The sequence below is a fragment of the Aphelocoma coerulescens genome, chromosome 6, assembly GCF_041296385.1.
Source record: "Aphelocoma coerulescens isolate FSJ_1873_10779 chromosome 6, UR_Acoe_1.0, whole genome shotgun sequence".
Classification (NCBI taxonomy): Eukaryota; Metazoa; Chordata; class Aves; order Passeriformes; family Corvidae; genus Aphelocoma; species Aphelocoma coerulescens.
The window spans coordinates 1539239-1551359 of NC_091020.1; the positions used below are offsets into that span (position 1 = coordinate 1539239).

Genomic DNA, 12121 nt, shown 5'->3' on the forward strand with positions numbered 1-12121 from the left:
TCCTTTTTTAAACACTGGGAGGCTTGAACTGTGCCCATGGAATTAGGGAATAAGTTACTTATGAGAATTATTTTTAATTTTTTTATTTGACTCAGTTTTATTTGGTTCTTCTTTTCCCTTTTTCTTTGCCCACCTGTGTGAGACACTGTGGATATTTGATATATTTAACATTTGGGAACAGGATATTTGGAATTTTTTTTTTGTAATACACTCATTTTTCCAACCCTTGGCTTTTGGGAATGTTCATTTCTTTGGGTCTTTTCAATACACCCACATTCCCTGCATTTATTCAGCTGTGAAGCAAGGCCCCTCCCTTTACTTTTGCTAGCAGTGTTATTGATTCTAACAGTAAATTTTATGATTCTTGACTCAAAAATTTTATTAGTTTTAATAGTAAAATGTATTATTTTAAATAGTAAATTACTAGTAAATAATTAACCAGTAAATCACTAGTAAAATACTCTTTTTTGGGAGTAATTTGAAGTCTGTATTTTCTCTGGGGCCAATTCTTGAGAAAAGCCGAATTTTCCGTTAAATCATCAGCTTTTTGCCCTTGGAACTGGCTCTGTGATTTCTACTGCCAGTTTTGGATGCTTTTTGGTTGATATTTTAAAGAAAGAGCCACAAATGCACAATAGCTTCTGGGAAGGGGGAGCATCCTCTCCAGTCCTGTGTCCATTTTGAGCCCCAGGTCCCACAGAACCCCTCCTCTGGCTCTGGGAAAAGCAAATTGAGGAGTCCTTTCCTTCTCCCCCTTGCCAGCCCCCCACATTTTGATGCCCCAGCCTCTCCAAACACATGGAGTTTCTGGAGCCAGGAGACTCGGAGCTCACCCCTGGATCTTCAGAGCAGGCAGAGGTGGACTGAGGGCTGCTCAGCTCTGTCAAAATGCCAATATTTCTGTGCCTGCAGAAGCAGGTATCCCTGTTCCTGGAAAACCTGGCTCCCACAGTTCAGGAATCCAGGAATCTGAGCCCTTCCCGTGCTGGGCAGGAGCTGAGCAGGCATCCCCAGTTAGCATTTGGGCATCCGCCTCTGCTATGCTTTAATTTTTGCTTTTCTGTTGTCCACCTTGCTGCCTTTTCCTCCTTGGCTGGTGAGCTTGGTTTGGCCGTTTGTGGAGTTTTTTGGGTTGTTTTCTTTCCCTTTTTTTTTTGCCTGGATTCTTTCCTGACACCCTTACATAACATTAGCCTCATCTCCCCTTCTCTAGATCCCTTTGTGACTCTCACCCTCCTCCCCTGCATATTTGTTCTCCTTCAGGGCCCCTCTTGTTTTCTCCTTTCTCAGAGTTTCTGCATTCGCTCCTTAATTTCTTGATTTTTTTAGCTTCAGCACCAGCCCTGGGTGATATGCAGCCTCTAAAACCAGCAATCTGTTACCTGTCAAAAGTTTGGAGCTCCTGCTGGCTGCCTTGTGCTCTTCAAAAATTAGATTAATTCATTAGAAGTTGAAATTAAAAGGCGAAGCAAGGGGACACAGGACTTGCAGCTCCAAGCTCTGACTTTTTGCTGCTGGTGTAAGAGAAAAAATAATCCATGGTGGTTCTTTTGCTGCTTTTTTGGGTCGATGATATCGGTGTATATCAAGAGAGTCACAGAAAAAATAGATATAAAATACGTATAAACATATTTATTTTTATATCCTTTATATAATTTTATATTTATGTAATTTATATAAGTTTTAACATATTTATATAATTTTTATAATTTTATATATTTTTAGATAATTTTTATATAATTTATCTAGCAAATGGTTGTCAGTTGGGGAATTGCAAATTAAATTACTGCAGTAATTTATCTCCTGGCTTTCTAAAAGTATTTTCTAACATTGCACTTGAAAAGCAAATAACAGCAGCATTTATCAGGAAAGGGATCTTCCCTTGTGCTGTATCTCATGCCGCAGTCCTGGCTGGATTCAGGGTTGGGCAGGGCCAGGCTTGTGCTGCTCCCATGGCAGCTTTAGGGTCTCACAAGCGCCGGGCTCAGGGATGTTCGGGGGCTCTTACCCCTGAGCCAGGAGCACCTTCTGCCCTCAGCTGCTGACAGGGCTGGTCCCGGACCCAAACCCCTCAAGATTTTAGGCTTATAATCAGAATTTTGTCTTCTTGGGATGTTCTTGTAATCCTGCTGAGCTGGGAATGCCGGAGTTCACTCAGAGCGGAGCACTTGGGCTTTCTGAGCCATTTCTTTGAGACTCCCAGGGCTCAGAATCGCTGTAGCCGGAATTTTTCCCTTCTCCTGTGCCGGGCTGTGGTGCTGGAACCTTTCGGCTTAGGCACAGGGACATTTTTGGGCTGCAGCTGCCAGGCACAGCCTTGGCACAGCCCTTCCTCAATCTCCACAGGCTCCCAAATCCCTTCAGACTCTGATGCTTCTGTTTTCACTGGCCTAAAGAATATCCTGGAAATCCACAGCCATGAAAACACCATTTACAGCTGACAATTAATGGAAACTGTCGGAGGTTTCATCTGGTGCTTCCTCCCTGAGAAACTTGTTTTTCCTAGAGGGATTTCTAAAATAACCTGTTGTTATTATATTATTATTACTCGTGTTATCACTTGTATATATTATTTATATGTTATTAATAATATTCCTCTTGTTAAGTACTTAGGGAGTCCCAGCTGAGAGGAATCTTCATGGTTATGAAGAGTAAGGAAATAATAATATTAAATACATAACTATAGTATCCTTAAGCTCCATGTCCAAATAAAGCAGTACTTTATCCTTCCAACAACAGAATTAGGCTTTGTTCCTTTGATGATTAATGAGTAAAATAAACACATTGTTGAACTAAATCTTTTAGAGTTGTTCAAACCTCAATGTCTTTTTTGCAGGTACTCCTGAGGATTATCCCCAGTATTTCCATATGAATCTCACAACGGCTGAACTCACCCTCCTCAAGCCAATAAATAGGGATTTACACCAGAAGTTTGACTTGGTTATTAAGGTAATTCAGGCTGAATTCGTGTGTTTATATTCTTTCGATTAAAACAAAAGCTCTGGAGAAAATGTGGGGTGGGCCTCTTGTCTTTCCTAGAGTTTTTACTTCCTTTTTTTAGCCTGTCAGGCGTCATTTAGCACCATCAGGGGGAAGAAGGATGTGAAGTATTTGTGAAAAGGGAATGAACGTGACAAAGTTTTAACGTTTCAAGTTACACTGTGTGAACAAACTCAGCACCATTTGTCCCCTCGCTTTTTATGAGCCCCGTTGTCCTGAGAATTATTTCACGTGTTCAGTTCGCGGCCCGTGCTAGCGGATCACGGCGATACAGATCATTGTGTGGGTGGGGAATGTTCCCAGAACCCCAGCACGGGTCAGGCTGGGGCAGTGGTGAATAATTCATGTTTGAGTAGTGAATATTCACGGTATCCCAGGAACCACAGAGGGCACCTCCCTGCTCCAGCAGGGCCATCCCGGAGCACAGGCACAGCACTGTGTGCACACAGCTCTGCAACAGCCCCAGGGAGGAGAGCCCAGAGCCTCTGTGGCCAATCTGCTCAGGGCTGGGCACTGCCCAGGGCAGCAGTTCTGCCTCCTGGGCAGGGCAATTGCTGGGCTCAGGCCCTGCCCGGTGCTCTGGTGCCATTGCTGGGCCCCGGAGCAGAGCCTGGGCCCTGCTCGGAGCCCTCCCTGCAGCCAGGGACACCCAGGCCTGAGGGCCCCTCTCAGCTGGGGCTCCTCTCGAGGCTGAGCAGCCCCGGCTCCCTCAGCCTGTGCTGGGCACGGAGCTGCTCCAGGCCCTTCCTCAGCTGCGCAGCCTCCGCCGGCCCCGCTCCAGGAGCTCCCTGGGCCTGCTGTGCTGAGGAGCCAGGGCTGGACACAGCACTGCAGAGGTGCCTCCAGGGCTGCCCAGAGGGGCAGGATCCCTCCCTGCCCTGCTGGGAATGCTCTTCTGTCCTGCTGCCCGTTCAGCTCCTAGTGCTGGGAAAAGCCATAAAGCACAGCCCCTGGATCCCTGGCAGTGTCCAAGGCCAGGCTGGACATTGGGGCTTGGAGCAGCCTGGGACAGTGGAAGGTGTCCCTGCCCATGGCAGGGGTGGCACTGGATGGGCTTTAAGGTCCCTTCCAACCCAAACCATTCCATGACTCTAAATAGCCTAAGGAGTTACAGGTTAAAGCCCTGTAGCCCTTTAGTTCCCAAACTTGGGCAGCACAATACATCGATTAAAAATCAATTAACTGGTATAGGAGGGTATTTTTTGTGCCTAAATAGCACCCTGGGTCGTTAACAGCAATGTTTATAGGATTTAGGAGGTTCCTGTTGCTGTGGTAAATGTGCAATCAGGAAATATAGGAAAAATAGTAAGGAAGAGGATCAGTCTGTAAGGATGACAATGTGCCACCTACTAGAACAATAAAAGTTTTAGTGTTCTATCCTTCAGGGACCTTTGGAATAATGGCTCAGGCTTGCACCACATCAAACCTTCAGCTTCTTGTGTTGCACGTCTCATTTCTCGCAGTTGTAGGATCTGATTCTGTTTTATCTGGAGGGGTGCAACGTGTGATGTTTCCCTTCAAACAGAAAATCTGCTATTTTTGCAGCATGCATTCAATTTAATCTTTAAAATATTCCCTCTGATATGAGAAGATCAATTTTCTTTTTTTCTCCTGTTAAGTTATTATGGAAAACTGTGAAATGGGAAAGGTGGTTAAGTCAATACAGGAATATTTGAATGCAGGAAGGAAGGCGGACAGGAAACAGGGGCACTCACCTGCACTGCTGATAAATGTTGAATTCTCAAATAGGGAGGCAATGGAACAAACTAAAGATCCTAATAAGAAATGCTGGATTTCAACCTCCCTCTATCTCTGGAATATATTAGCTGACAAGCAAGGAGAAAAACAGTTTTGCCCTTCTATGGGAGCTCTTGGCACTTCCATTCCCTGCCAAGAAACATGGGCATTATTACAACATCCTTACAAAAAAATGTATGGATTTTTGAGGGGGTTCCCATTGGAATTTCCATGTGGCAACAGCAAGACTGCCACAATATGTGGATTAAGCCATTAAGCTGAAAGGGCTTAATTAAAATTACAGTGCCATGACCACTGCACTGTAGACATGAAATTATGTTCTTGGTACCAGCTCTAAAAAATGTCAGACGGGTTTTATTTATTTTTTTTAAGCATGAAGCAAATGGGAGAATTAATCAAATTGCTACAATCTGCTCCTTTCCTGTTTGAGCAGGGGTTATTTATCAATCAGACAGAATCTAAGCTGGCACTTCCATTCTGATCCATTTGCAAAGAGGATGGGCTATAGGAGGCTGGCTGTGAAATGCTCATGGGTGGAATTCCTGCACTTTGGAAAATTTACCACACCTGGGGGAGAGCAGATTCTGAGAAACTTGCTCATGCTGGGCATGATTCAGTTCACAGGGACTCACTTTTGGAATAGGCACAGGATGAGGAGCTGCAGGAGTTTCTCCTCAGTATTTGCAGTCGGGTGATACACAGTAATTACGGAAAAATCAAGAATTTTGTCCAGAGTTGCTATAAAACCTGTGGGAGTTGCAAGACCAAAAAAAATAAAAAAACCTGGAAGTATTTGGAGGCCAGTGAAGGGCTGAGAATCCCAGAATGGTTTGCTTTGGAAGGGATCTCAAAACTCATCCCATTCCACCCCTGCCATGGCAGGGACACCTTCCCCTGTCCCAGGCTGCTCCAAGCCCCAGTGTCCAGCCTGGCCTTGGACAATGCCAGGGATCCAGGGGCAGCCCCAGCTGCTCTGGGCACTTTGCCAGGTCCTGCCCACCCTCCCAGACCTTTTTCCTTTCTGGTTGTTCCACTCTGATCTGTGTTATTTACCCAAGAATGCGTCAAATTTCCCATCCTCTAAAGAAAATGCATCCTTGTCAGATTCAAAATTGGGGAAAGCATTTTATTTCTCCTGCAAAAATTTGTTTTCCATTTCTGATGGCCTTGGATTATTGGCTAAAAATGCTTTGATTTTTAGAACATCAGGTGGAAAAAGAGAGGAATGTTTTGATGAACTCAGTGGGCAGCTGTGTAGCGGTGAAATGAAATTGATCATTTTAGAGTAGTTTAGATAGTTAAGTTGATAGATAAATTGATTTAGTTAATTAAATTGATAATACTAGAGTAGGTTTTCATCCAGTCTGGATGGTCAATTCATAAACCGCTGTCTGTTGTATTTGGGAAATTAGGAAGGATTTATGTGACTTGGGCATCTCAATAAAAACCCCAACTAGATTAGTTAAAAAAATAGGGGGGAAGAGGGAAAAGATAAGATTCCCAGCTTCAAGTAACATTTGTAGCCTGATTTATTAATAATACTTTTCCTTGGATCTAAGGGTTTTATGGCTCTTAGGGAATAGACTCTCACAACCTGGGCTAGTGGAAGGTGGGGTGGAACTAGATGAGCTTTAAGGCCCTTCCGACCCAAACCAGTCTGGAATTCTGTGCAAAAGAATTGGTTTGTGTCCCCTGGGGTGGTTTTGGTTCCTCCCCACAGAGCTGGTGACACAAATGTGCTCAACACCATGCAGGGCAACACAGAGGATTTTGAAGAATATCCTTGCAGAGCATTTTCGGTATCCTATGGCTCTATGCCTGTGATCCCAGGGTGGGTTTCAGCCAGGCTGTTGTGAACCCAATGACAGACAATTCCATGGGAACAGCTCTACAGTGGGATTGCATTTCCCTATTGTTTAGGGGGTGGCAGAAGGTCAGAGTGGAACAGAGTGTTTGAAATTCTAGTGTTACAGGGAAATTGGTTTGGGATCCCACTGTGCAGGAGGTGATGGACAATGTTCCTGCTGTAATATCTACTCTGTTTATTCTGGAATTTCTCCTGGCTGGAATTTTTGAACCGAGTGGGATTTCCAGCCAAACTGGGCAGCAGAGGGGCAGCTCCCATCTCTGCTCCCTGGGACAGGGACAGCACCCAGGGAGCAGCTGGAGCTGGGCCAGGGCAGGCTCAGGCTGGAGATCAGGGAAAGGTTCTTCCCCCAGAGGGTGCTGGGCACTGCCCAGGCTCCCCAGGGAATGGTCCCGGCCCCGAGGCTGCCAGAGCTCCAGGAGCGTTTGGGCAGCGCTGCCAGGGATGCCCAGGGTGGGGTTGTTGGGGGGTCTGGACAGGGCCAGGGGCTGGATCCCTGATCCCCGTGGGTCCCTCCCAACTCAGGATATTCTGTGTTCTCTGATTCCTTTCTCGTGGAGCTGCTTTGGATCAGAGAGATGCTCCCAGCAGTCCCAGTGTAATTAAACCCTTCCCAATATCCATGATTCTCCCTGATATGGATCTCAGCAGAACCAACAGGGTGGTGCTCTCCTGCTCCTCACTCTGGAGCTTTATTGGTTTCTCTGATCCCACTGGGAATGTCATGGATCCCTCCTGTCCATTGCTCTCGAGGCTGTCGAGGAATTCCTGCATTACAGGAAAAAAAGGCATCCTTTTGGAAACAACTTCAGGATCAAACTGGAAAGCAGGAAATAAGGATATTTATGTGCCATGGTTGGTGTGATTGCACCAGGGCTGTTTCCTGTTCCAAGGAAGTGCAGGAAGATTGGGAGAGGATGTTTGCCTGCCACTGGAAGGTGCAGAGGGCAAGAAATAATCAGGTTTAAAACACAGGGAGGTTGCGGAGGGCAGCTGTAGGCTGGAGAAACTTGGGAATTATCTCAGTGGTTGAAATACTGAAATAACAGCTAATTCTGATGCTGAGGTATTACAGAATCATAATATATATTTTATATATATTATGGTTGTAAAGACATATAAAAATGTAAATACAAAAAATATAGCTATTAATATAAAATATAAAAAATATTCTAGTTGTAAAGACAAATATATAGTCACAGAGTCATTTAGGTTGGAAAAACCCTCTAAAACCATCAATTCCAACCCTTTAACCCAGCCAAGCCCACAACTACTCTGTGTCCCCATGTCTTCCCAACACTTCTGGGATGGAACTTCCAGGGATTGACTGCAGAATTGCAGAAGGGCTTTGCAAGACCAAGGGAGTCGGTGATAAAATGGTTGATAAAATTAGGCATGGCTTAAAAATAAAGTGAAACATGTCAGAAAGGGTCGTCCTAAACTTTTCTATAAAATGATGGGTTCTGGCCTGACTTGGGAATGAGACCTTGGTGTTGGAACTGGGAACAGAGTGTGAAGGTTGGCTCGGTGATCCAAAAAAAAAAAGGAAATGGAGCATTAGAAATCATCAGTGAAAACAGAGAAAAGGACAGGGAGAAAAGCACTGCAGCTCTGAACAGATCCAGGTGTCCTGAGCACAGCGTCCCAAAAAGGACAGAGCAGGACAGAGGCTCCTCCAGGTGAGGAAGGAAGAAGCTGGGACAGACCCCTGTGAAATGCAGTTTTATGTCAGAGTTCAGGGAGCGAAGAGGAAGCAGCACTTCAGCCTCTCCTGCAGTGCCAGGGTGAGGAGTTCCCAACTGGGACAAGGAGGTGGCAGGGTTAAAACAGACAGAATGGGTTCTTCTCCAGAAGAGAAGGTTGTGTGGAGACCTCACAGCTCCTTCCAGGATCTCAAGGGGTACAGGGAATCTGGAGAGGGACCCTGCAGCAGGAACTGGAGAGACAGGACAAGGGGGGGATGGGTTCAGACTGACAGAGGGGGAATTAAGATGGGATATTGGGAAGGAATTGTTCCTTGTGAGGGTGGGCAGGCTCTGGCACAGGGTGCCCAGAGCAGCTGGGGCTGCCCCTGGATCCCTGGCAGTGTCCAAGGCCAGGCTGGACATTGGGGCTTGGAGCAGCCTGGGACAGTGGGAGGTGTCCCTGCCCATGGCAGGGATGATTTTCAAGGTCCCTTCCAACCCAAACTCTGATTCCTTCCAAGACTGATTTGACAGGCAGTGCTGTGGGGCCATATGCTGACCTGGGTGCAAGGGGAGGCCGGGCTGGCTCATGGAAGACAAATTTATTAATAAAAAGAGAAATCCAGGGAGATCTGAGCTGCTTCTTTTCTTCTCTAGGCTCCTGTCTTTGGCTGCAGCTTCAAGCATGATTTTTGAATTGTTTTTCTTACCATGTTCACCAGGGGAGGTTCAGATTAGACATCAGAAAAAATTCCTCTTTCCCTGAAAGAGCGGTCAGGCTTTGGAAGAAGTCGCCCAGAGCAGTGTTGGAGTCACCCTCTCTGGAAGTGTTCAGGAGGCATCAAGAGGTGGCCCTTGGGGGCGTGGTTTGGGGGTGATGCTGGTGTTGCTGGGGTGCTGTTTGGACTCTATGACCTTGAAAGACTCTCCCAACCTTGCTCATTCCATGGCTGGTTTATTCTGAATTTCAGCCAGCACAAGTCCAGCAGGCAATGAGGAGATGTCCATCAGTTGAGGCTCACTGGACTGGAAGTTCTTGCATTAGAGAAATGCTCCATGGGTTTTGAGACTTAAAAAGTCCGGAATGACCTAATGTTTTTTGGTTTCCACCCCTTCAGAAACTTCATATTTGCAATGTTTGGTTGATTTTTCCAAGGACTTCAGCCTTCAACTCTTCCCACCCTGTTCTGATCTCTTGGCTCCACGCATCTGTTGACCTTTGCTACCTTTGGCTGGGGTAGCTCCAACCTTCCCCTCTTCCCGTGTCTTACTTTTCTTGCATTTCAGAGGATTTGTGCTTATTCTTTGCTCCTCTAAACTTTGGGGTTTGCACTCAGGGTGACAGATTAGGACAAGAATGGAAGAAGTTTCTTTTCATTAAAGAGTTGCTCCATCCTCTTTCTGTCAATGCTGAAATTTTCCAAATCATTCCTTTGGTTGTGCATCTCCTGTAGGTACTAAAGACAAGAAGTGTTTTTTTAAATTAGCTGTTCAAAGGTTCAGCCCTTAGGTGAACTCCGAATTCAATTAACTCTCTTTGAGACAGTCTTTTTTTTCTCTCTTGTGTTTAATACAGTGATGGGATTTGATGTAGAAGTAAAAATCTGAGTGTAGGGAAAGGGTTTGTCTTTGTGATGAAGGAAAAAAGGGTCCAGGAAACCCAAACTTTCCTTTTAAATCACTAAAATATTTCTTCATGTCAGTAAGATTGACCCTAAATTGTGTGTCAAAACTCCCAGAGCAGTGAAATTATTAAAATCAATAATTGGGATGTTCTGTGATGTCTCTTTATTGACAGAAATTTCCTTTCTGCAATAAAAACCTATCTTTCCATGTAAAATTTAACATTCATCACCTAAAACTTGGCCTGATGGCTTTGTAGCTGGTGGGTTTTTTAAGGGAAGAAGAAAGAGTTGCAATATTTGGGAAATAATCCCTAATTGCTGGTCACTGCCCTGCAGCACCATGAGTCTTGCTGGTCCTGAAGTCATGCTTTACGTATGGCCCTCAAATGGATGTTTTGGGGTTTGGGGTTTTTTTTATGCCCAGTGTCCAGACACATTTTGTGCTGATTTAATTTCCCTGCCCCAGTGACAGCGAAGTCACTGACAGGAAAGTCACATTTCTTCTGTGTTCTAAAGATATTCTGTGCTCCTTGTCCTTAAGCCAAATTTTAATCCAGTTCAGCGCTTCTTTCCTTGTGCTGTACCTGCCAACCTCGGGAATTAATCCCCAATCCTAAAGTTTAGCCTAAACCTGGATAAATGCTGTCCCTCTTTTTACCCTGCCCTCCCCGTTCAGTTTGCAGCTCCCCCTGCTACTCTTCTGCACGGCTTTGTGCATAGCCCCTCACCAGGGATAAATCCTGACATCCCAGTTTTTTTAGGATGTGTGAAGCTCACATTTATCCCCATGCACCACTCTCCCCTCAGCTCCCCTTGCTCATCTGGATTGGAGGGGAGAAAGAACTTTTTTGGGGTTTTCGTTTGTTTGTTTGTTTAGGGTATTATTATTATTATTATTATTATTATTATTATTATTATTATTATTATTTTGGCTTGGGGCTTTTTATTTCTTTGTTTTATTTGGGTTTTTGGGGGTTTTTTTGTTGGGTTTTTCTTTGCTTCTAGGGATGGACCTTCCCATTTTTATCAAATAAAAGATCTGGCATGAAGACAAACCTCTCATTACATCTTTTATTTAAAATTTGTTCCTAATTAGCCTGTTTTACACTTCAGCTAACTCTGTAGTCCCATGGAAAAGGAGCAGCATGGAAGTGTCTGGATAAAACAATTCCATTTCCTTGCACCTTAGGACAGATTGTTTGGATGGAGGATTGCTGAAGTGGCTCCTGTGATTCCATGGAGAACTAGGAGTATTTATTGCCCAAGTGGAATTCGGAACTCTGAGTTTTATCCAAGGGAACCAGGTTTTGCTCTCTTTTAGATGTTTCTCTAGGACAGGATCTGCTGTTTTGGGCACTGAGAGGGGACATTGGGAACTGGCTGGAGAATATTCCAGCTCTGGATAGTGCTGGGGGCCTGGAGCTGGACTCAATGATCCCTATGGGTCCTTCCAGCTTGGAATTGCACTCGATGATCCCTATGGGTCCTTTCAGCTTGGAATTGTAGCTGATGATCCCTGTGGGTCCTCTCCAGCTTGGAATTGCACTCAGTGATCCCTGTGGGTCCTTCCAGCTTGGAGTTGCACTCGATGATCCCTGTGCGTCCTTCCAGCTTGGAAATGCACTCAATGATCCCTGTGGGTCCTTCCAGCTTGGAGTTAGACTCTGTGATCTCTGTGAGTCCTTCCAGCTTGGAATGGCACTTAGTGATCCTTGCAGGTCCTTTCCAGCTTGGAATTGCACTCGATGATCCCTGTGGGTCCTTCCAGCTTGGAATTGCACTCAATGATCCCTGTGGGTCCTTCCAGCTTGGAATTGCACTCAGTGATCCCTGTGGGTTCTTTCCAGCTTGGAACTGCACTGAGTGATCCCTGTGGGTTCTTTCCAGCTTGGAATTGCACTCAGTGATCCCTGTGGGTCCTTCCAGCTTGGAATTGACTCAGTGATCCCTGTGCATTCTTTCCAGCTTGGAATTGCACTTAGTGATCCTTGCAGGTCCTTCCAGCTTGGAATTGCACTCTATGATCCCTTTGGTTCCTTTCCACCTCAGAATACTCCATGGTTCCATGAGGGAGCCTTTTGCATTGCTCTGATTTCTCATTTTTTGGGGGAACTGTTTCATCTGCTACTTTGGAGGAGTGAACTTCCCGTTGGTCCTGTTAATTCCCACAGCCATTTGCTCCTCAC

The 12121-nt window shown here is 45.4% G+C and overlaps 1 protein-coding gene across 1 annotated transcript in view; it reads left to right on the forward strand.

The window, feature by feature from the left end:
• The window catches only part of PCDH15 (protocadherin related 15), a 314817-nt gene that overhangs the window by 145311 nt on the left and 157385 nt on the right, over window positions 1-12121 (forward strand). The window contains exon 10 of the mRNA XM_069018835.1: window positions 2837-2949. Coding sequence (XP_068874936.1) covers window positions 2837-2949 — 113 coding nt within the window. The remainder of the gene's footprint in view (window positions 1-2836; window positions 2950-12121) is intronic.